Below are 21,982 nucleotides of genomic sequence, written 5' to 3' on the forward strand. Positions count from 1 at the left end.
GTTGGCCCAGGGAAAAGGCAGTCACTTCTGAGCCTGGAACTCTACCTGAGAATCCCCGAGCCTGGTCACATGGACAAAATTACATTTCTTGGCCCTTGGTCTTCAGTGTAGCCCCTGGCTGTGTTATTTACAGTCACTGTCACCATGCGTGAGGGGTTCTGCAGAGCCTGTGCCCTGGGGTCCACACCACTTTTTGGGCCAAAGAACTGTACAGAAAAGGAAATGTCCCAGCAGTGGCCATGTTGAAAGATGAAGGGAATTGAAGTTCCCCAGCCAACGACGTTTTTTAAAAAAGCTGGACCAGGATCTGTGGTGGTTGTTTTAAGTCACTGTTTGTTTTTTCATTTTAACTTTTTAATTTGGAAGTAATTTAAGACTCACAAAAGGTTGTAAAAATAGTACAAAGGGGTCCTGGTCACCTTCACCCCAGCTTTCCCAGTGAAAACTTCTTCCATGACCACAGTGCATTGATAACCCAGGAAGCTGACGTTGGTACAATGCTATGAACACAACTACAGGCAAGACTGGGTTTTCACTGGTGTGTAGGTGTGTGCATGTGTGTGTTACTACGACATTTTTATTCCATGTACAGATTTATGTAACCACCACCAAAATCCTTCATTAAAGCCACTTCTTTGATTCTTGATTTATTGAAAACAATGTGCTGGGACTGCTCTTTGCTTTTACTGAATAATCATGGATTTCTTGATTTTAGGTCAACCCCCCCCAAAATTTTGCCAGATATCCTGAAGAAAATTGGGAATACCCCCATGGTCAGAATCAACAAGATTGGAAAGAACTTTGGCCTGAAGTGTGAGCTCTGTGAGTACCTGGGCTCTGAGGAGGGGCTTCCTGCAGAGTGGGCTGGGAACCTACGCTGGGTGCACCTGGAGGTGCTGTGATGGGCCCCTTGCTGGAGGGGGGTCGGGGAGAGTCGTGGGTAATCGTGTTAAGAAAATACGAGTGACTGAGATGGTTGCTCCAGTTTTGATGTTGGGGGAGAGGTGGCCTCACAGCAGAGGCCTGCACGTAAAGACAGCTGCACGGAAAAGACCTGGGAAGATGTTCTAGGCAGATGCCAGGGCAAAGACCAGAAAAGTAAGGAGGTGGGTCTTATTCAGTTCCTGCGATAGGGAGAGCACTCCAGACCCCAGGAAGAGCATCTGGGCAGAATTGTTACCAGGTGGAAACCCCAAGTTCTTACTCAGCATGACCAGTATTGGCCAATAAATGAGAGACCTAGGTGGGAGAACAGGAAAGTCACCTTTATTTCGTTGTACAAGGAAATGGAGTCAGCCGGAGCTGCTGCTGCCAATACTGCTCGCTAAGGGCAGCCAGGCAGGCAGGCGAGGTACTTTTTTTTTTTTTTAATTGTACTTTAGATGAAGATTTACAGAGCAGATAGTTCTCATTAAACAGTTAGTACACATATTGTTTTATGACATTGGTTAACAACCCCATGACAAGTCAACACTTCCCCTCCTCGACCTTCGGTTCCCTATTACCAGCTTTCCGGTCCTCTCCTGCCTTCTAGTCCTTCTCCCTGGGCTGTTGTGCCCCATTAGTCTCGTTTTGTTTTATGGGGCTGTCTAATCTTTGGCTGAAGGGTGAACCTTGGGAGTGACTTCATTGCTGAGATAAAAGTGTGTCGGGGCACCATACTCTCGGGGTTTCTCCAGTCTCTGTCAGGCCGGTAACTCTGGTCTTTTTTAGTGAGTTAGAATTTTGTTCTACATTTTTCTCCAGCTCTGTCTGGGACCCTCTGTTGTGATCCCTGTCAGAGCAGTCAGTGGTGGTAGCCAGGCACCATCTAGTTGTACTGGACTCAGTCTGGAGGAGGCTGTGGTAGTTGGTGGTCCATTAGTCCTTTGGACTAATCTTTCCCTTGTATCTTGTTTTCTTCATTCTCCCTTGCTCTTGAAGGGGTGAGACCAGTGGAGTATCTTAGATGGCTGCTCACAGGCTTTTAAGACCCCAGACACTACTCACCAAGGTAGAATGTAGAAGATTTTCTTTATAAACTATGTTATGCCTATTGAGCTAGATGTTCCCCAAGACCATGGTCTGCATAGCCCTCCACCCAGCAATTCAGTCCCTCAGGGAGTTTGGATGTGTCTATGGAGCTTCCATGAGCAAGCAAGTTACTTTTAAAGGGGTTTACAAATAGGGAGTTCATACGAGTTACGTCAGCAACATCCTTAATCATACTACTCAGGTGCAGTGGGGTTTACATATAATCCACAAGCAAAAGCAGGATTCAAATGCAAAGCTGAGGGTGGGGAGCCTAGCAAAGGAAATGATTTTGCAATCCAGCACCGTAGGGGAGAAAGCCAGGTAGAGAATACAGCACTGTGGGGGCTCTGACTCAGAATGGTTTCGCTGCAGACTTTTCTAGGGCAGAGTAGATATGGCATTGTTTTTAGTTGCCCTGGGGTCTGCTCCAACTCATGGTGACCCCGTGTACCACAGAACGAAACATTGTCTTATTTGTGCCATTTCATGATTGTTGGTGTGCTCCAGTTCATTGTTGCAGCCACTGTGTATTTTGAGTGCCTTTCAACCTAGGGGGCTCAGTCTTTCAGCGTGCTATTGGACAGTGTTCCATTGTGATCCGTAGGATTTCACTGGCTGATTTTCGGGTGTAGATGGGTTGATTTTACAGTGGGAGTTGTTTCTGTAATTGGGACTGTCAGGCAGTTGGCTGAGCAGGAAATGTTTATCTCTGTATTAAGTTTCAGGACAACAAACAGTTTGGCTATTCACTCATTTCTGAGCCAAGGAATGGGAATTTGGTGGGTCTGTGTCTGGCCTGGAGTCCCTGGGTGGAACAAATGGTTAAGGCACTTGGCTACCAAATGGAAGGTTGGAGGTTCAAGTCCACCCAAAGGCACCTCAGAAGAAAGTCCTGGCAATCTACTTCTGAAAAATCAGTCATTGAAAACTGTATGGAGCACAGTTCTACTCGGACACATATAGGGGCACCGTTAGTCAGAGTCAGCTTGACGGCACCTGTGTATGATTTGGTTTGATATCTGACGTTGTCATAGGTAAGCTAGGAGTCATCCCCTTACCTAGGTTGGATGGGGAGGGGATTTGTTGCAGTGTTTCCCAGACACAAAGTCTGGGGCCACTGTTTTCCAGGAGCACAGGGTTCGAGCAGGGCTCAACATCATCACAGAGGAAACTGCAGGTGCAAAGGCCCTGTGGTGGGAACAAGCTTGGCACATTTGAGGCCAGAGTGGGGGGCAGATGTGTGCGGAGGGGAGAGTGGGGAGAGGCAGATACATCACAGGTGGCTCAGGGATTTTAGTCTAAGACAACAGCAAAGGGGAGATGTGGAGCTGAGGAGTGGTGTCTGGTTTACGTATTTAAAAGTCGCTTGGTCTGCAGGGTTGAGGAAAGACTGGAGACCAGACCAGAGCAGAGAGCCTTCCACCCTAGGTGGTGGGTGCATGGGAGGCCTGTGGAGGCAGAGCAGTGGCTGTGTGGGTGGGCTGGCCCTGGCTGTGAACACCAGAGAGGAGTTGAGGAGGGCTCCAAAGATGTTGGCTTGAATGGCGGATGAACCGGGAATCCTAGTGTGGGGAAGACGTGTGGAGGGATGCATGACAGGAGGGTAGGGTACTCATAACTTGGTTTTGGACCTTTTCAACTCCGAGAGGCCTATCAGGCAAAGAGGAGGTGTCACTGGCAGTGAGACATCAAGTGAGAGCATGGGGAGAGACTGGAGGGAGTTACACAGAGTCGTGCATTGGGAGTGGTGCCACCTCGGGGAGCGGCCGATGGGGGAGGCTCTGGGGTCCAAGACAGGCCCATTCACAGAGCAGGGGGCATTAACCAAGCCTCCCCCTCCCCCTTCCCTTCCCCATCCCCCTCTGGAGGAATTCTCTAAATAAGGGATGGGTGGTAGCACACTCTCGTGGGAAAGCCCCCTTCAGGGAGCCCACCCCTGCTTAAGACCCACTGGGGCCCACTCTGCTCATTCGATGGTGAATAGAGACCATTAACCAAAAAGGTCGGCAGTTCGAATCCACCAGCTGTTCCTTGGAGCGGTTCTACTCTGTCCTGTAGGGTCGCTATGAGTCGCAATCCGCTCGATGGCAGTGGGTTTGGTTTGGTTGGTTTAGAGACCGTTAGCTAGTACCCCACAGACCTGGCTCTGTGATAACCACACTTCATATGCTGCATCTGAACCAGACGCTAACCCCTGAAATAGGTTTTAGTATGCCCATTTTTCAGATGGGCAAGACCAAGGCTCTGATTGAGGCCATCAGTTGTCAGCAGCTGAGCAGGGACCAGGACACCCTGCTTACCTGCTGGCCTTCCTGAAGGCAGGCAGCAATGTATGAAATAATTCACAGTGGGGGTGCAGAGAGGTCCTGGAGTGCAGGCCTGCTGCACATGCAGGCATTTGGGACTCCCCCACCCCCCACCCCAATACACACACTGTTCCAGCAGGAGTTTCTGCCTAGATCTAGGGAATGAAGATCCAGATCTGTCTAGTGGAGGGGCTTCAGAAGCCAGGACAAGCCAGAGCGGAGGTTGTTTTGTGTGGGTTCTAGGCCTGCCCCAGGTTCTTTGAATGACGTTTGGCACAGCCCAATAGCTCCCTCATTTCAAAAGCAGTTCTGTTTAAACAGATGGATAGGAAGGCTCTGCCACAGAAAAGACTAGCATAGGTTAGGCCTCAGCACAGGAAAAGATGTTGCATGTAGCGGGGGACGGCCTCTTTACCTGGGGTGTTGCCTGGGGTATGGGGCTTCTTACCGGGAGGGGAGGACGTGTGGAGGGTTTGAGGGTCTGATCAGACCAGGGAGGGGTGTGATAGGGCCGTGAGCTTCAGGGATCAGAGCCAGCGCCGCTGGGCACAGCTGATGATCTGCTTGGCAGAAACCTACTGCCCCTGCATGCCCGGGTGGTTACCGCCCAGGTATGTGTGTGAGAGGGCGGGGTGGTGGGGGTGCCTTGTGTAATCCTTCCAGCCCCTAGTGGAGGCACCTGCTTCTCATTCACACCAAGTCACCATGTGGTCTGGGGAGGCCAGGGGCTGGATTGGTGGGGGCGAGGGGGGAGAATCTCCAAGAACCTTGTCCAGGTGTGGAGGGCTGGAATGCAGGTGGGAATGGAGAGGACTTGATTTACAGAATCAGCAAAGGCCGAGCCTCTCCCTGCCTCCTGGGCAACTTGGGTGAGAGGTGGGGGGTCCTTTCCCCTCTGTGACCTCCCCTCTGGCTCGCAGTGGCCAAGTGTGAGTTCTTCAACGCGGGTGGGAGCGTGAAGGACCGCATCAGCCTGCGGATGATCGAGGATGCCGAGAGGGCCGGGACTCTGAAGCCGGGGGACACAATCATTGAGCCCACGTCAGGGAACACAGGTGGGCGGGCGCGAGCCGGGAGGGCGGTCCGGTAGTCCCCGTGCCCCACCTGTGCCACCCTGCGGGCTCCCTGGCACCACGTGATGCCGCTTCATACCCAGCGGCTTGTCTCCAGGGGTCCTGGTCCATGATCATTTCCCGGGCGAGGGCCCAGCCAGCAGGGCAGCCCCAGGGAGCGGCTGGGATTGCTGCTGTGGCCTCCCAGGGCGCCCAGTAAGGGCGTGGGTGCCCCATGCAAGCCGGTGGAGCGGACCCCGCGCTGCACCCTGCGTTAGGCGCTTTTGTATTTCTGCGCCCCCTCCCCCTCCCCACATTCTCTCTTCTTGCCCCTCATGAAGGGCAGAAGGGGACACCATGGAGTGTCTTTGGAATCCCTTAGTGCCTTGCCCCCGGTGCTGTCCTCGGGTGCGGCTGGGTGGCAGCTGCCCCCTGCAGGGTTGGAGGGCTCTGCGGCCCCTCTTACCCCCATGTGCTGCCCCCAGGGATTGGGCTGGCGCTGGCTGCTGCTGTGAAAGGCTACCGCTGCATTATCGTGATGCCCGAAAAGATGAGCACCGAGAAGGTGGGTCGGCAGGGCGGGGCGGGACTGGGGGACACCCTCTGCCCCTCACCCAGACCCCCTCCCCACTTGGGCCTGGTGGGACACTGGCACGGACAGCTCTCCCTCGATCCAGGTGGACGTCCTGCGTGCTCTGGGGGCTGAGATCGTGAGGACGCCCACCAACGCCAGGTTCGACTCCCCTGAGTCACACGTGGGCGTGGCCTGGAGGCTGAAGAATGAAATCCCCAATTCTCACATATTAGACCAGGTGAGGGTTGGGGGCCTTGGGTTTGTGTTCAGAGGTTTGCACATAAAGGGGGGTGCTTTCCTGGGGTCTTTGTCAGGGATTGGGGTGGGGCCCGGTTCTGCAGCAGGAGTAGGGGCTACTGAGGAGACAGGCCTGGGACTTGGCAAGCTGGCTGCATCCTGGGCCCGGTGAGGTCCTCCTGCAGGGAGTCTGGTGGTCAGTGGACCCTGGGCTCTGCAGTTCACGTGAAGGTTGGCTGGCCGGCTCCTCTCAGTTGGGCTGGAATGGCCTTCCAGAGGTCCCTGGAAGCTCGCCATGGGCACAAAACACGTAAAAACCTGCTCAATGGAAGCTCTTCCGTCTTGCATGCTTCACTTCTGGGTTACTCCAGAGATTGCATCTTTTCGGGAGGAGCTTTTAAGTCTGCATCCATGGTGTTTCCTAGAATAACCTCAGGGACTGGCCCCCTCGTCCTGAACCGCTGGGGTTCTCTCTGGCTTGCACTGAGCTATTGGCCCAATGCTCATGTGGCCGCTGCTAATTTTGTGTGTTGGAGCTCACTCACAGCCCTTTGCTCTTTTTCCGTTCAGTACCGCAATGCCAGCAACCCCCTGGCTCACTATGATACCACCGCTGAGGAGATCTTGCAGCAGTGTGATGGTGTGTACTTCTACGCCAGCCCTTTTGTCTGTGTTTATCCCTGATCGTCTGGAAGTGTATAAGTCCCTTACTCTCTCCTTGGTAAACTCGTATTCATCCCTTAAAACCCATCTCAAATGTCCCCTCTGTGAAATGCTTTCTGAAGAATTTCCTTAGAGTTGTTTCCTCCCTCCTTTCTGCTCTTTGCCCATGCCTCACCTATAACTCCAAATATCACATGGTCGTGTTTAACTACCCAGCAGTCTCCTCTCCAGACCTATTGTACTTAATGAGCCTGAGGACCGAGCCCAGCTCACGGCAGGGCTTCCTGTTGCCGAATGGCAGTTGAGATCAAGCCCCAACTTGGGCTCTGAATTCAATATCAAATTTTTCTCATGTCCAGAGCAGGGGTGATGATGTCTGTGATTAGCTTGCTTTCTGTGTGGGCATGAGGCTCTTGGGAATTTTTCCAAGCATCTGTGCCAGGTCCTGAAGGGGTTGGTGGTACTGGTTTCCTAGGAGATCGCCTTAGGGAGAAGTTGCTGGGAGGTACTTGACTGTCTTGGCTTCCCGTGCGGAATCTGGTGTTAGCATTGACTCATGTAACCTCAGCCCATGCCGAGGAACCAGTCAGTGCAGTCTAGCCCTGACTAGCTCAGGTTTTATAGGTGCAAATTCTCTCATTTGGCACAGACTGCACCTCTGCCTCGCTCAGCACCCGCCCTGTTTGGCATCATGAGTCCACCAGGCTCAGACTTGTCCGTGCACGGCTGAGTGACCACTGTGGTGTGAGCACTGTGGGTAACGTTTGAGCCGAAGCCAAGTGGTTCATTCTAGTTTATTTAATTCAACTTGTGTGTTCATCTCATCCAGAAACCAAAAGGGTAAGGAGGTACATAGTGAGGAGCCTCCCTTTGCCCTGCCCCTGGCTCCCATCTTGTCTGCCCTTTCAGACTCTCTGGAGGGATTTATAACTGAGCAGGAACCTCAGTGTTCACCTGCCGTTTAGCAAAGACCTGAACAATTTTAAGTGAGTGTAAAAGCACAGAGGAAAGTCATGGAATTCCCTGCTACAGTGAACAGTCTTTTTTTTTTAAGGTTGTTCAATGCCTATTCTTTTTCTTTTTTTTTTTTAATTTTTTGTGGTGAAATAAAATTCGTAGTAACACGAAATTTTGCCCTTTTTATACATGCAATTCAGTGACATTAATTACATTCACCATGTTTTGTGCAACCATTGCAGCTCTTCATTTCTAAAAGTTTTTCGTCAAGAGCTACGGCTGCTAACCAAAAGGTCAGCAGTTTGAATCTACCAGGTGCTCCCTGGAAACCCTACGGGGCAGTTCCACTCTGTCCTACAGGGTCGCTATGCATCGGAATTGACTCGACAGCAATGGGTTTGGTTTTGGTTGTTTTTTTTTTAGCAGTAACTCAGTGCTCCTTAAACAATAACTTCCCTCTCCACTTCACTCTCAGCCCCTGGTAACCACTAATAAACTTTGGTCTCTATGTATTTGCCTATCTAGACATTTCATATAAATGGGATCATACAATATTTGTCTTCTGTAACTGACTTATTTCACTCAGTGTAAAGTTTTCAGGGTTCTTCCATGGTGTAGCGTGCAGCAGAGCTTCGTTTGTTTTTACAGCTGAGTAATATTCCGCTGTGTGGATAGACCACATGTTATTTATCCATTCATCTGTTGATCGACACTTGGATTGTTTCCAAATGCTGCTGTGAACATTAGTGCACAATGTTCTGTTTGAATCTGTTTGAATGGCTGCTTTCAATTCTTTGGGGTCCTATGGGAATTCTGTATTTAACTTTTTGAGGAACTGCCAAACCATAGATGCCTTTTTAAAGAAAAAAGACTGTGACTAGAGTCTTTAAAATTTGAGAATCTGCTCTTTTAAAATTAGGTTTTCTTTTGAACTTTTTGATCACCTGCTTAAATTTTCGCTGAGTTATGTTTTCACCTGTTAGTATTAAAAGAAGAGTGTGGGGGGAAGCACTGTGGCCCCAGCATGTTCTCCCACTGACCCAGCCTTCTCCCCCAATAGGGAAACTGGACATGCTGGTGGTCTCAGCTGGCACAGGTGGCACCATCACAGGCATCGCCAGGAAGCTCAAGGAAAAGTGTCCAGGGTGCAAGGTGAGTGACCCGCTGGGACCACCGGGGACAGGGGAGGCACAGTGGGCCTGTGTGCTGGCGTCTCTCACCTGTGGGGCCTGAATCACAGTTGGAGTGTGATCCTCAAGCCCGTTGGTGTTACACCCGCCCAGTGGCTTCTTTGCCTTAGAGCTGAATGTTCTCGTTCCTGATCTCTGTGTACACAGCCGTATAACTGTCTTAATGAGGTGCACGGGCCCAGGTGGCTGTGTCTGTGTCTGACAAGAGATGCTTGGGAGCCAGCCACCCCTGACCCAGTGACCCGAAGAGCTGGGGCTGGGGGCCACTCCTGGCACATGCCCTAGAGGGGCTTCCTGTGCTGGGTGAGGGGCTCGGGGATCCCTTTGGGTGGCCTCTGAGAGTCATTACAGAATAGTCCATACTGTGTCTACACCCTTCTTGTTATTTCCCAGCTCGCTTCATGGTGTAGCGTTGACTGGGGTTTGAGCAGGTCGGGGACAGGTGCCCAGGACATGGTGCTACAAGGGGCTTGGGGAGGGGCTCATGGTAAATACCCAGCTGGTGGTGCCTAGCGCCCATTTCTCCCTCCTGCTCTCCAGGATGTGGTCACTGCTCAGTGCTGCCTTTGTCTGGGGCTGTCCTGGGGTGCCCAGCTTGTGCCGAGACCCTCTGGGGGCTTGCTTCCTCGGAGTCCTCTGTGCTGGGCATGGCACTCTACTCTGTGGTCTCCGCACACGATGGCCTGGTTTCCAGCTTTCTGGTCTTGCGCCTGAGGCCTGGCACAAGGCCTGCGTCCTTCTGGGCAGGTCGATAGTGGGCGTGGGTCAGCGTGGTATGGGCACCCCGCTCGTGGCTGGCGTGTCCAGGTGGGACAGCTCAGTTATGAGCCCTAAGGCACCGCTCTGTGCAGATCATCGGAGTGGACCCCGAGGGCTCCATTCTTGCCGAGCCGGAGGAGCTCAACCAGACAGATCAGACGGCCTACGAAGTAGAAGGCATCGGCTACGACTTCCTGCCCACCGTGCTGGACCGATCGGTGCGTTTGGGCTGGGCATCCTCCCCCACCCTGGCTGTGGCTCCTTGGCATGCTCTCCCCTGAGTGGGAGACCAAAAAGCCAGCACTGGTCTGAGCAGAGAGAGTGCAGGTCTCAGGGTGGAGAGTGTAACACGCGGCACTGTGTCCAAGCACCTGCCCCGGCCCCATGGGGCAGAGACCTGAGAAGGTCAGCGGCATGGCAACTTGGGCTTCAGCCAGGGTGGTATTTGGCACCTGCAGAGGAAGGTAGCTGGGCAAACACAGGGAAGTCCAGAACCCCAGGAAGCCGTCTCTCTTTAAAGAATCCCATATCAGCTTCCTAGGGCTGCCGTAACAAATGACCGCAAAGTATGTGGCTTAGAACAACATAAATGTATGCTCTCTTGTAAAATTCAGGGCATCCACAGGGCCATGCTGTCTCCGGAGGCTCTGGGGAAGATCTTAGCTGGTCTCTTCCAGCTGCTGATGTTGCCGGCTGTCCTTGTTCTCTTGGCTGTACACACGTCACTGCAATCTTTGCCTTGGTCTTCATGTGGCTGTCTTCCCTCTGTTGCTGTGCCTCTTCTTTTTTTTTCATAAGGACACCATTCATACTCCTCCAGTATGACTCAAGTTAACTAGTTACATCTTCAAAGATCCTATTTCCAGACAAGGTCACATTCACAGGTACAGGGGTTAGGGGAACTCAGTTCAACCGATGGCAGACCCTGAAGCATGGCTTTGGTCTGACGGACCTAGGGTAGAGTCTACAGAGACCACTGCAGGGACATACAGCTGTGTAGCGGGAGCTAGTGGTGTGGTTTTAGCTGCTGTGCACAGAATCCATTGAAGCAAGGGGAGAGTAGAGAGATCCAGGTTGTTTGACATGGGTCCTGGATCCTAGGATGAGAGTCAGCCATGTCCATTGGGTGTCCTTTCCTGCTGGAGATCGCCCATGTCCACTGGGGGTCCTTGCCCGCTGGAGGTCACCCGTGTCCATTGGGGGTCTTTGCCTGCTGGAGGTCGCCCATGTCCATTGGGGGTCCTTGCCCGCTGGAGGTCACCCATGTCCATTAGGGGTCTTTGCTTGCTGGAAGTCACCCATGTCCATTGGGGGTCCTTGCCCGCTGGAGGTCACCCATGTCCATTAGGGGTCTTTGCTTGCTGGAAGTCACCCATGTCCATTGGGGGTCCTTGCCCGCTGGAGGTCACCCATGTCCATTGGGGGTCTTTGCCCGCTGGAGGTCGCCCATGTCCATTGGGGGTCTTTGCCCGCTGGAGGTCACCCATGTCCGTTGGGGGTCCTTGCCCCCAAACAGGAGGTTGCCCCGTGAGGGTGCTGTGGGGTCTGAGTTCCGACACAGCTGTGTGCCAGGCAGCCCCTCCGTGTTGACCAGCGGTCCATCTGGTGTTGCCTGCAGGTGGTGGATAAGTGGTTCAAAAGCAATGACGAGGACTCCTTTGCCTTTGCCCGCATGCTGATCGCCCAGGAAGGGCTCCTGTGTGGTGAGTGGCCGCACAGGGTCAGTGGTGGAGGACACGTGGGGCACCTGCCCTCTGCCTGTTGCAGTCTGAGCCCACAGAGACTCATTCAAGCGTGAGACAGAGGGCTGCGTGCACCAAGGGCACCTCCTGACCACCCGGCCCTCCGTCACGACGTGTCCTTGCCCTTGCTCTGTGGGGTCAGCGGGTCACCGCTGTGGTGATGGCAGAGTCTGCAGTGCGTGGCAGCCACAGGAAGCACAGAGGAGCACAGGGATGTCCACCCTTCCAGACCACGGCGGAGCTCTAGCTTAATATGCCCGGTGTCCACACAGCCCCGTGAGCTTGTTACTGCCAGTTCTCGTTGTCCACGGGAGTTATGTTCTGTAAAGTCCCCACAAACACTGAATTAGCAAGCACAGAACCCCCCTTGTCCGACCTCAGCTTGTCCTCCTGGCACCCCTGAGGATCCTCTCAGTACTCAGAGTCCAGCTCCTCTCCCCAGAGGCCGTCACGGCTGGCAGGTCCCTGCAGATCCTTCCAGAGCATGTCCGAACGTGCACGCATGTGTGCCCACATATGCACACACTCACACACATGCACGTGTGTGCACGAGCTGCCCGGGGGTCTCAGGAAGTCCATCTCTCTCATAGGGGGCAGTGCAGGCAGTAGCATGTGCATTGCCGTGAAGGCCGCCCAGGAGCTGCAGGAGGGCCAGCGCTGTGTGGTCATCCTGCCCGACTCCGTGAGGAACTACATGTGAGCCACGGTCCCTTCTTCCTCTCGGGTCTTCCTCCTCCTTCCATTAACCCTTCCTTTTTCCTTGGCGGCTGTCACTGCCCCCACTGTGCCTCACTTGAGGTTCTGAGAGCAGGGAGGTGGCGAGGGGGGTCAGGGACCCCCACAAGCTCTGCCTTCGCCCTCGTGGACTTCAGGGTCCTCCTCCAGGTCTCGGGAACCCATACTTCCTTGGCTGCTGGTCGCCATCTTGGGCCTTCGAGGCAAAGTGGCAGCCCTCACGTGTCCAGGGAGCTTTTCCTGCAGGAGGCCTCTCCCTCCCAGCCTGGGCTCTCTCCTCGGCCCTGAGTGATGCCGCACTCCCTCCCCACCCTCCTTACCGCACCTGCACGTTTGCTGGCCCTCAGCAGGTGTGGGCCAGGCAGACAGCCCTGGCTGGAGCAGGTGGCCCCGGTCAGTGGACTCAGCACAGTGTGACTTCCCAACCTCTTCAGACTTGGGTTTCTTGGGCAGTGAGATGTTAGACCAGCAGCCTCTATGGTCCCTCCTCAGCTCTGGTATGGCTGAGTGTGTGTGTGCTCTGTGTCTGGATCCACAAACAGACCGGCTCCCACATGGCAGCTTCAAACCTCCAGCTATGATTTCTTTCCAGAGTGACACCCCCTCCCGGGTTCATGAGGCCGCACGGGGGTGTACATATTTGTGGTGAGCTCAGCTGCCCTTGCTGGTGCCAGGCATGGCTGTGGGAGCTCAGAGTTTGATCCAGGTGTGGGGTGACTCACATCTGGGGGCTCACTGCCAAGGACCTGAGCAGGGCTTGCCCCCGCCAGCTGAGGGCCAGAATGCCCGTCACCCACTCTTGGCTGCTTGCTATGCACACACACTTGTGTGTGTGAGTGTGTGTGTGTTTGTGTGTGCATGTGAGCGTGTGCATGAGTGTGTGTGTGGAGAGTATGTGTGTATTTGAGTGTGTGTGTGTGGAGAGTATGTGTGCATGTGTGTGTGTGGAGAGTGTGTATGTGAGTATGAGTGGAGTGTGTGTGCATGTGTGTGTGGAGAGTATGTGTGCATGTGTGTGTGGAGAGTGTGTATGTGAGTATGAGGAGTGGAGTGTGTGTGCATGTGTGTGTGGAGAGTATGTGTGCATGTGTGTGTGTGGAGAGTGTGTATGTGAGTATGAGTGGAGTGTGTGTGCATGTGTGTGTGGAGAGTATGTGTGCATGTGCGTTGTGTGTGTGTGCATGACAGTGTGGGTGTAGAGTCTATGCATGTGAGTGCGTGTGGAGAATGTGTGCATGTGTGTGTGTACATTGAGTGTGTGTGTTGTGTGTGTATGAGTGAGTGTGTGGCAGTGGGAGGTGAGTCACTCCTACTTCCCCATGTCCTCTGTCCCTGGTTTACCATTTTAAGGCAAGTTCTGGCAGCCCCAGAGGCCTGCTCTGGTCCATTCTGGGTGGAGGGGAGGCCAGGGGTGGAGCCCACAGAGGGCTTGATCGCAGATGTTTCCAGAGAGGACGCCCTCCTGAGCTCTGAGCTCATTCTGCCCCAGACACATACACCCAGGTTGACCCCGGTGCCTCAGACACGTGTTCCCTGGTTGACATGATGCCCCATCAGTCCACAGTTCACAACCAGCTTTCTGAAACCCGGCCCCCGGGCCTCTCCCTGGAGCCTGGGCCCAGCGTATCCCAGGGGTCTGGGGGGTGGTGCTGGGCCCTCTCTGAGTACAGTCGCGTTGCTGACTGGTGTGCATAGGGGCCGAGACAATGGTGAGGGCCGGTGCCTCAGTGACTGCCCCTTGGGGTTTCAGGTCCAAGTTCCTGAGCGACCGGTGGATGCTGCAAAAGGGCTTCATGAAGGAGGAGAAAATGATAGTGAAGAAGCCATGGTAAGGACCTCCCAGCAGAACCGCCTCCCGTGGCCTGCAGGGCCTCCCCGGGGCCCATCCCCGTCTGGCCGGGACAGGGCAGGGAGCTCAGCCTTGGTGGGTGCTGCCCTGGGGGCTCCCTTGCGTGGTGCAACCGCATGTGGGGCAGCCTGGACCTTGACCACCACACCTGCTCTCCCCTCAGGTGGTGGCACCTCAGAGTCCAGGAGCTGAGCCTGTCGGCCCCGCTGACTGTGCTGCCCACTGTCACCTGTGAACACACCATCGAGATCCTCCGGGAGAAGGGCTTTGACCAGGCGCCCGTGGTCGATGAGACGGGGTCAGTCTCAGCTTCCCCCCTCATCTTCCTCCTGCACCAGCACCCCCCACCCCCACCCCGGAGGCTCTGGGTGGGGCAGCCATGAGGACCTCCAGCTGATGGACCTTGGTCTCTTGGTATATGATGTCCACGGCATTGGCCCAGACATTGGCAATCTTTTCCCTGAGCCTGGCCAGAGCCATGGGTTGGACCCTAGCACCTATGTCCCACCCCCATTTACAATGCACCCAGGCTGTCTTTCGCCTCTGGCTGGGAGGCAGTTAGAGATAACTGTCTTAGACCCCCAGGGCTGCCAGAAACAAGTACCACAAACTGGTGGCTTTAAAGAACTGGAATGTATTGTCTCACAGTTCTGGAGGCCGGAAATCCACTCTAGGGGGTGAGCCTCCCCTTGCCTCTTCCAGCTGCAGGTGGTGATGTTCGGTGCCGTCAAGCCGATTTTCGACTCACAGTGCCCCCATGTGACAGAGTAGAACTGCCCCACGGGGTTTCTAGGCTGTAATCTTTATGGAAGCAGACCGCCAGGTCATTCTCCCTTGGAGCTGCTTGGCGGATTTGAACCGCCAACCTTTCAGTTAGCAGAGCACTTAACCATTGCGCTGCCAGGGCTCCTTAGCCCAAGGCATTTCTTGGCTTGTAGATGCATCTTCACATGTCTCCCCCGTGTGTCTCTCTGTGCCTGTTCTCCCCTTAAATAAGACACCACCCAGACAGGGTTAGGATCAGGACCCACCCTAGTCCAGTATGACCTCATTAATTTAATTAACTAATAACAAAAGAAAAACCCAATTTCCAAACAAGGTACAGAGGTTAAGACTCCCACATATCTTTCTGGGGGGCACATTCGACCCACAATGGTGACAATAAAGTCTGGCTAAGGACGTGTCCGCAGAGGGGATTCACATCAGATGGAGCCAGGTGGCCGGTCGCCCTCTCTCAGGAGGTTTTCAGAACAGAAAGTTCAGCTCGGAGCAGAGGGGCGGGAGCATTTGTCTGTGTGGGTCACTCGCTGCTGTATTCCCTCGACATCGTAGGCAAATTTTTGTTGAATTCTAAGAACTCAGTGTTTGGCCCAAGAGCCAATTGTCTGGTGCTCAAGGTGGCTCTGGGCATATTCTGCGGTCTTGGGGAGGGGGCGACATACATGCACAGACCTCTGACCCCCACCCCCTGCCTCCTTCCAGTATGATCCTGGGGATGGTCACTCTCGGGAACATGCTGTCATCCCTGCTCGCTGGGAAGGTGCAGCCTTCAGACCAAGTCCGCAAGGTCATCTACAGGCAGTTCAAACAGGTGAGGCACCAGGTGGGTCCTGGTACAAGGGGCCATTCGGTGTCAGCCGGGCCGATGCTGAAGCCGAGGCTCGCTGCCTTCACAAGTGGTGTGCACTGGGGAGGGCCACCCCACCACACCAGATGGTAGAATGGCCCAGGGTGTTAGCAGCTGCCTTGGGCCTGCGGGGGAATCGGTCACTCTGGTCATCCTCAGCCTGATTTCTTCCTGTGGGTGCATTTGTTTAAGAGTGCCTGGTGTGCTTACTTACTCAGAAAGGACTAGAACATTCTGGGAGAGGCACCAGCATGGCTCCTTGGCTGGTCAGCCCGGCAGTTGTCCTGAGGCCCCTATCCCAATGGAGAACACCGCCACCCTCTGATGGACCTGGACCTGCATGGTGTCCCTGCAGGGAGGTGGAGTCAGGGTACCCACATCTCGGGTGGGCCAAGTCCTCATCCCAACCTTCCAGTGCGTGGGAGTGGCATCCGCATGCCCTGCTTTACACATGAATGGTTGGGGGTTGAGCCCGAATCTAGGAATGAATTAGACTTTTCTCTTTCTGGTACACACTCTTACTCGCATACACACACTCATGCACTCATGCTTATACATACCCTCACACACTCACACACAGCTCCTGCTTGGACCCCCTGAGGCTCTCCCTGGCTCTCCTGTCTCATTAATATGCTGAGTCTTCTCTCTGTGTGGCTCTGGCAGAACCCAGGGGAGCTGAAGGAGACCGCCAGTGTAATGCCTAAGTCTGTGCCCTGTTCTGTCCCTCAGAGTCCACGTCAGGTCCCAGTGACACCCCCACTCCACAGTGCAGTGGAGCCCTGTGGCCCCGCTTACTGCTGGCCATGGTGTCTCGACGCGGCTTCTGGGCCAGGCTGGCGGGAGCAGGGCATCTCGGGAGTGTGGCAGAAGGCAGGACACCCTTTTTCTGAGGGCATCGCATTTCCTTCCCTGCTCCAGATCAGATACCACCCTGTCATGAGGGGAATGTATGGCACCACCATTTAAAACTTGGCAACTGGGTCCTCGAGAAGCTAAACATAGAGTCACCATATGACCCAGCACATCCACTCCTGGGTTTGTATCCAAATGACTTGAAAGCAGGGATGCAAACCCGCTGTACACCAGTGTTCATTGTAGTACTATTCATGATAGCCAGAAGGTGGAGACAGCCCACATGCCCATCAACAAATGATTGGATGAGCAAAATAGGGTACATACATACTGTCTTGCTCGTTTAGTGCTTCTTTAACAGAAATACCACAAGTGGATGGCTTTAACAAAGAGAAGTTTCTTCTCTCACAGTCTAGTAGGCTACAAGTCCAAATTCAGGGTGTCAGCTCCAGGGAAAAGCTGGAGCATCTCAGTGCAGGAACCTCAGGTCCAAAGGACACACTCTGCTCCCGGCACTGCCTTCTTGGTGGTACGAGGTCCCCATGTGTCTCTGCTCACTTCTGTCTTTTATATCTCAAAAGACATTGGCTTAAGACACTAGCTAATCTTGTAGACCTCATCAGTATAACTACCACTAATCCGTCTTATTACATCATAGTGATAGAGTTTACAACACACAAGGAAATCACATCAGATGACAAAATGGTACACAATCATACAATACTGGGAATCATGACCCAGCCAAGTTGACAGATATTTTGGGGGGACACAGTTCAATCCATGACACATACAATGGAATATTACTCAGCCATAAAGAAAAAGAAGGTCTTGATGCACGCCGCAACACGGATGAGCCTTGAAAACATCATTCTGAGTAAGAGAAGCCAGACACAAAAGAATAAGTATGGTATGATCCTACTTCTGTGAGATATCTGAGACAGGCAAATGCATAGAGACAGAAAGTGGATTTAATGGTTTCCAGGGGCTGGGGATAGGAGGGACTGGGGAGTGACTGCTTAATGGGTGTCAAGTTTCTGTTTGGGGTGATGTAAAGGTTTTGGAAATGGTGGTGATGGTCGCAAAATAATAATAAACAATGACAAACGTGGTGGCTCCCCTCTGCTGCACACACTGCCTGTCCTGTAGCTGTCCTCCCGAGCCTAGGGAGGTCCGGGGGCTTCAGGGCTCACGGGGGATTTTCTGAGCAGCCGGGTCCCGGGGAAGAGAGACAGAATCCTGAGGCTGTTCAAAGTACACCTTCCTTTGGTCCGCTAACTGTGTTTAGTTTAGGGACAAGCATTCAGGGAGTTTGGCTTTCTCTAAATGACCCGTCACCTGCATCTGCACCGGGTCTGAGTCCAGTTTGCACAATTACCCAATGGAAAACAATGCTAAAACTTTTCTACTTGCCCCTTTGAACTCACGTCTTTCAAAGGGAAATTGGCCTCTGTTGCTGGAGGCAACCTAGAGAGCCTGCCTGGGTGGTGGCTGGGGTGGGGGGGTGCCTGGCGTGGGCCTGGGTGGTCGTTGGGGTTGGTGGGGGGCCTGGCGTGGGTCTGGGCGGTCGCTGGGGTGGGGGGGGCCCAGCGTGGGCCTGGGCGGAGGCTGCAGGGGTGGGCGCCCCGTGTGGGCCTGGGCGGTGGCTCGGGTTGTGGGGCACCCAGCGTGGGTCTGGGCAGTTGCTGGGGGGGTGCCGCCCCGCATGGGCCTGGGCGGTGACTGGGGGGTTGCTGCCCGGTGTGGGTCTGGGCGGTGGCTGAGGGAGCGCTGCCCAGCGTAGGTCTGGGCGATTGTTGGGAGGCAGCAAAGGACTGGTTTGGGCCCCTTTTTCCATTCTGTCTGCCTCATTTCCTGCCCTTCCTCTGTCTTCTCTGTGCCGGGCCCTCATGACAGGATTAGCCAGGAGATGGCTTGTGGATGGAGTGACGGAGTGGGGTGATGGGACCAGTGTTTACACCAAGGCTTGGCCAGGGTGGGTTACTTGGCCCCCCTCCTCACCTCTCAGCCAAGGTCAAGGTCCTGTGTCTTGGCTGGTCTCTCCTCTTCTCCCGTTCCCCATTTTCCGTCCCGATTTTCCCTGTCCGTTCTGTCCTCCCCGAGATTTCCTGTCCTTCTCCCCTGGAGCCACTCAGAACTCCTTTATGTGATGCTGCAGTGAGTCCAGTTGTATCTAACTTCGAAAGATGAACCCTTAGGGTTTTTTTTTTATTAGAAATTATAATAATTTTTCTACTGAGCAGGAAGCACAGAGAGTTCCCATATACCCCTTTTTCCCACCCCTAGCCCCCTGCACAGTCGCCCCTGTTATTAGCGTCTTGCACTCTTGTACGTTTGTTACACTTGATGAACTAGTATTGATACATTGTTATTACCTACAGTCCATGTTCACACTGAGATTTACTCTTTGAGTCGTCCAATCCTGTGAGTTTTGACAAAACCATGGAGTCCTGTGTCCGCCATTACAGCATCATACAGAATAGTTTCTCTGCCCTCAACATGCTCTGTGCCCCCCTATTCATCCCTCCTCCTGAGCCCCTGGAAACCACCAATCTTTTCAGTGTCTCTGAAACTTTCCCTTTTCCCGAATGCACACAGAGGTTGGAATCACTCAGTATTAGCTTTCTCAGACTGGCTTCTTTTCATTTAGCAGTGTGTATTTAAGGTTTGTCTTTTTACCGGGGTCATATTACCCTCTGGTTCCTACTTTCAGTTTCTAAATCAGAGCAAAAGGCTGAAGGAGGAGTCTTCTGGGGCGATGCGGGTGGGACTGTTCCCCCTCGGAAGCCCCTCATCACCCCATTCCTTCCCTCCCCTGGCCTCCCGTGCAGTGGCAGGCGGCGGCCACCAGGGGCAGCAGACCTCAGGCTCTGGCCCAGAGGCCTGGTGCTCCACGCGGGCGGGTGAGTGAGCCTAGCTGTGGCTTCTTTTGCAGATCCGCCTGACGGACCCGCTGGGACAGCTCTCGCACATCCTGGAGATGGACCACTTTGCCCTGGTGGTGCACGAGCAGATTCAGTGTGAGTGGGGCCCCGGCTCAGGCCCAGGCTGGTGGGGGGCTCAGGGGAGCAGGGGGCAGTGCTGGGCAGTAGGGGTAAGACCACTGCAGCCGGGCACCCTTGCCTCCCTGCACCAGCCTCCATCATGTGGGTGGTGCCTCCTGCGGATGTAAGGTCTGCATAGCAGTGAGACCCCGCCATCGGTCACTGACCTCAGCCTCCCCTCTTTGATCTCCGACCCCAGACCCTGGCCCGATGTGCCTTTGGAATGAAGAGGCACCCCTCTTCTGCTCTGGGTGGGACTTGAGTGCATGGGCTCAGGTGCCGAGGCCCTTAGCCTACTACAGATTAGTAAGAAAGCACAGTTAGCCTTTAGCTAATTAGCCAAGGAAGCCCTTAGCCTCTGGGACTGGGGTAGTCACAAGTCTTGACACGGCCCACGTCATTTTCTCATCATCGAGATTGAGTGTCCTTCAGCAGCTCCCAGACTCCTGGCATCCTCTCTACTGCCTCATGGTCAGGGCTTCGGGGTATCTCTCAAGGGGACCTCTGGGCTGGGTGGATCTCAGCGGGCCTATCCGCCCCCAGAGTGCTCCTGGGGCTTGTAGCTGACCCGCGCTCACAAAGCCACCCCTCTCGGTCATCCTCAGAGCCTCTCTGTAGGCCAGGATTCTCATTTTCCAAGAGTGGAACAAACAGCCCCTGCCCTAGGGCCTGCAGTAAGGAATGGGGGGGCCCTGGAGGCCACCTGCCCTAGCCCTCAGCCCTGGCCTTGTGCGCGGCAGGCGCGGTGGGTGTGGCGGCTTGGCCCCGCTGAGGGCCGGTCTCCGTCTAACCCCTCTCCTGCCCTTGGTTCCGCAGCCCAGGACCAGGCCTTGTCGGGCGTGGTGGGGGGGCCTGCAGGTACGTACGAGACCTCACCCACACTTAGACACGGCCCCTGAGGACCAAGGAGGGCGGCCGGGCTCCCCAGCTTCTGTGGCTGACCCTCACCACTGGAGAGTCGTGAGCTCCCCTGGGGTGGGGGCCAGTGGGCAGGGGGAGGGAGAGAGGCGTTCCCACCCTTCAGGGGCAGATTAACCAGTAAGCAATGTACGCACAGGCTTAACTGTGCTTCCTTACTCATCTGTAGTACACAATTGCACGCGGGTTTCACATCTTTCATGTGGTGAAAAACAGGTGAAATTGTGCACTACAGATTAGTAAGGAAGCCCCTGCATATCTTGCTTATTGGGTAACCTGCCCTTCCTCCCCTTAGTCTCTTGCTGACTTAGTTTGGGCATCTCAGCCCTGGAGTCACCAACGTTGCCCTCAATGTCCCTGACTTCTGTGCTCCCCTTGCTTTTTCCCAGCAGGGAGTGCAGTCTCCTGGGACAGGGAGCTCCCCACAGGGCCTGCCTCTGCCCACCCCACACCACCCATGCCCAGCTGACCTCTGCTAGCAAAGGCAGGAGCAGGGTGTACAGGGATGGTCATGGGTTGGGAAAGGGGATCTGATGGGTTGACCTGGGCAGTTCTCATTTGCTTCTCTGCCCCAGAGCAGGGGTCCTAACCACCTTCTATCCCACTGCAGGGTGTCTAATCACCCTCTGTCCCAGGCATGGAGTTCTAACCACCCTCTCTGCTCCAGGGCATGGAGGTCTGGGCAGGCATTGTTCTAAGCTTGAGTCACCCTGGAGGACTTGGAGGGCACAATCCTAGGGCACGTTTGAGTTGCATTTTGCCCATGGGGAAATTTGAATTTCATCGTTGGGCACAGAGGAACCCCACAGGCTGGTTCTACAGCTGGCGGGAGCCAGCTCAGGGCAGGGCACTGCCCGATCCTGGTGCAGGCTCTGCTCTGCAGCTCGGCCCAGATGCCTGGGCAGCCCCTGTCAGGAGAGGACCTCATTTACTGTTGAGCTCCCTGAGAAGTTTCCCTGCTGTCCCATGGCCCCCAGTGCTTTTGGGCACCCGGGGGGCTCTGGCAGGAAAGGGGCTCTGGGGTGGGCATGTCCATCTCAGCTCAGCTCCCATAGAGACGCCTTTTCACTGCCCACCTTGCTGTTCTCTCTGCAGACCACAGCCAGGGGAAGTCCAGTAAGAGGCAGATGGTGTTTGGGGTTGTCACCGCCATCGATTTGCTGAACTTCGTGGCTGCCCGGGAGCGGAACCAGAGGACCAACTAAACCCAGGGCTGCCAGACCAGCAGTGAACTCTTGTCACCCTCTTCCTACCCAGGGACCATTCTCTTCCTTTCGTAAACACTAGATACACCCGTGACTTCTAATTGCCCAGTGGTGGGCACTTCTTATCAATGACGGGTAGCAAGGCGCGGCGTCGGGCCAGCAGAAATATTGCTCCTTCCCTTGTATTAGTACTTGCTATTGAAATGAATCTATTTATATCTTATTCAATGAATGGCGTTTTTCTTTCACTTTCTCTGAAAAT

The 21,982-nt window shown here is 54.4% G+C and overlaps 1 protein-coding gene across 1 annotated transcript; it reads left to right on the forward strand.

Annotated features, from left to right (window-relative positions):
* Positions 1-730: 730 nt before the first annotated feature.
* CBS (cystathionine beta-synthase) lies at positions 731-21,746 on the forward strand. The gene is given in 15 exon segments (XM_023739120.1): positions 731-822; positions 5,240-5,374; positions 5,857-5,936; positions 6,049-6,183; positions 6,753-6,822; positions 8,863-8,954; positions 9,844-9,969; positions 11,370-11,454; positions 12,084-12,189; positions 13,979-14,056; positions 14,241-14,375; positions 15,560-15,668; positions 19,489-19,573; positions 21,611-21,712; positions 21,715-21,746. Coding segments are annotated over 15 exon segments (1,422 nt in total). The 5' UTR covers positions 731-770.
* The last annotated feature ends 236 nt before the right edge of the window (positions 21,747-21,982 follow it).

This window comes from Trichechus manatus, unplaced genomic scaffold, assembly GCF_000243295.1.
Source record: "Trichechus manatus latirostris isolate Lorelei unplaced genomic scaffold, TriManLat1.0 scaffold00128, whole genome shotgun sequence".
NCBI lineage: Eukaryota > Metazoa > Chordata > Mammalia > Sirenia > Trichechidae > Trichechus > Trichechus manatus.